Source organism: Merops nubicus, unplaced genomic scaffold (assembly GCF_000691845.1).
Source record: "Merops nubicus isolate BGI_N331 unplaced genomic scaffold, ASM69184v1 scaffold22448, whole genome shotgun sequence".
NCBI classification, from domain to species: Eukaryota; Metazoa; Chordata; class Aves; order Coraciiformes; family Meropidae; genus Merops; species Merops nubicus.
The window spans coordinates 1-1,374 of NW_008626678.1; the positions used below are offsets into that span (position 1 = coordinate 1).

General features: G+C 60.3%; 1 protein-coding gene across 1 annotated transcript in view; it reads left to right on the plus strand.

Moving 5' to 3' along the window:
• Positions 1-20: 20 nt before the first annotated feature.
• The window catches only part of LOC103778504 (DNA-binding protein RFXANK-like), a gene marked incomplete at its 3' end in the record, with an annotated part of 3,520 nt that continues 2,166 nt past the window's right edge, over positions 21-1,374 (plus strand). Inside the window, exons 1-2 of the mRNA XM_008946092.1 lie at positions 21-210; positions 923-1,003. Of these exons, the coding sequence (XP_008944340.1) occupies positions 21-210; positions 923-1,003 (271 nt within the window). The remainder of the gene's footprint in view (positions 211-922; positions 1,004-1,374) is intronic.

The following is a 1,374-nucleotide window of genomic DNA, read 5'->3' on the forward strand; positions in this document are numbered from 1 at the left end:
GGACGTGCCACGCTCGGACCATGGGGCCAGTGAGTGCTGGGAGCCAAGACGGGGGGGGTGTGGAGCTGGGGTCCTGCAGGGTCTGTCCCCCTGCCCTGGGATTCGGGGTGCGCGGGGTGCTCGCTGTGCTGCTCGGCTCTCGAGGCCCCTCGGAGCCCAGCCTGCTCCCCAACAAGGAGAACCGAGGTCCCCAAGGGCTGCCCGTGTTCCGTAGGTGGAGCAGACGCCCTCCCGAAGCCCGTGGCTGCCCCGGGGTACAGGCAGAGGAGCAGCGAGCTCTTGGCCCTCGACTGTGAGTGTTGCAGAGCCGGGTCGCCTCATCCCCGCTGGGAGAGCTCAGCTCGGGTCTCCCAGCCCACAAAGGCAGCTGGAAAAACAAAATCTTTTGCCTCTGCCAGTTCCTCCCACAACGTGGCGAGGCCGGATCCAGAGGCTGGTGATGACTTGTGGCAGCAGTGAGAGGTCGCTGCAGCTCCATGCAGGGGAACTGGCAAACTGCTCCTACACTTCCTTAATTAAACTACAAATCGCTTGCTCAGGATACATCCAGAGCTCCAAGCGGAGCTCTTCGAGGGTAGGAAATATCAGGATGAGCTCGAGTGCATCCCCCAGGTTTTCCTCTGCAGGATACTTTGTGCAGTTATGCCATTAGTGCCAGATCCTGCCCCTCCCTGGGCTGCACTTTGGGCTGTTTTATCTTCCCTGCCTAGCTGTTGGTCCCTGCACACTGCTCACACCTCAGCCTCCAGGCTCTTTACTTGGAGAGGAATAATTCCTGTTTGGTAGAGCTCAGGTTTTGCCAGGGACAGGAGGGAACAGCTCCAGACAGGTCGCATGAAACCTGAACATTCATGAAGCTTTCAAGTCAGTGTAGTTCTGTGCACGGAGGAGCTGCCTCCTGACTCTCCTCTCTCTGGAACAGGCTTCCCCCTGAAGCACTCGAACACTCTGACCAACAGGCAGCGAGGCAATGAGGTCTCTGCCCTGCCAGCCACGCTGGACAGTGAGTACTGCTGGGCAGAGCAGCCTGGGCACGGCTGGGGGGGGCTGTTGGGGCAGCAGAGGGGCAGGACTGGAGCCTCCCTTTTCAGGGGCCTTCAGGATGGCCCCTGGAGCTGCTCCTGCAGTGCTGTTGCTCTCAGCCTTTCCTTTTCCCCTTTTCCCCTTTTCCCCTTTTCCCCCTTTCCCCCTTTCCCCCTTTTCCCCTTTTCCCCTCCCCTTCCCCTTCCCCTCCCCTTTCTCCTTTCTCTTCCCTTCCCCCTCTTCCCTTCCCCCTTTTCCCTTCCCCCATGACATTTTTGGGGCTCAGAGGGGGGCTGACCAGTCACTACCTCCCCAGACTGGCAGAGACCCACCTGCCGACAGTGGGTGCTG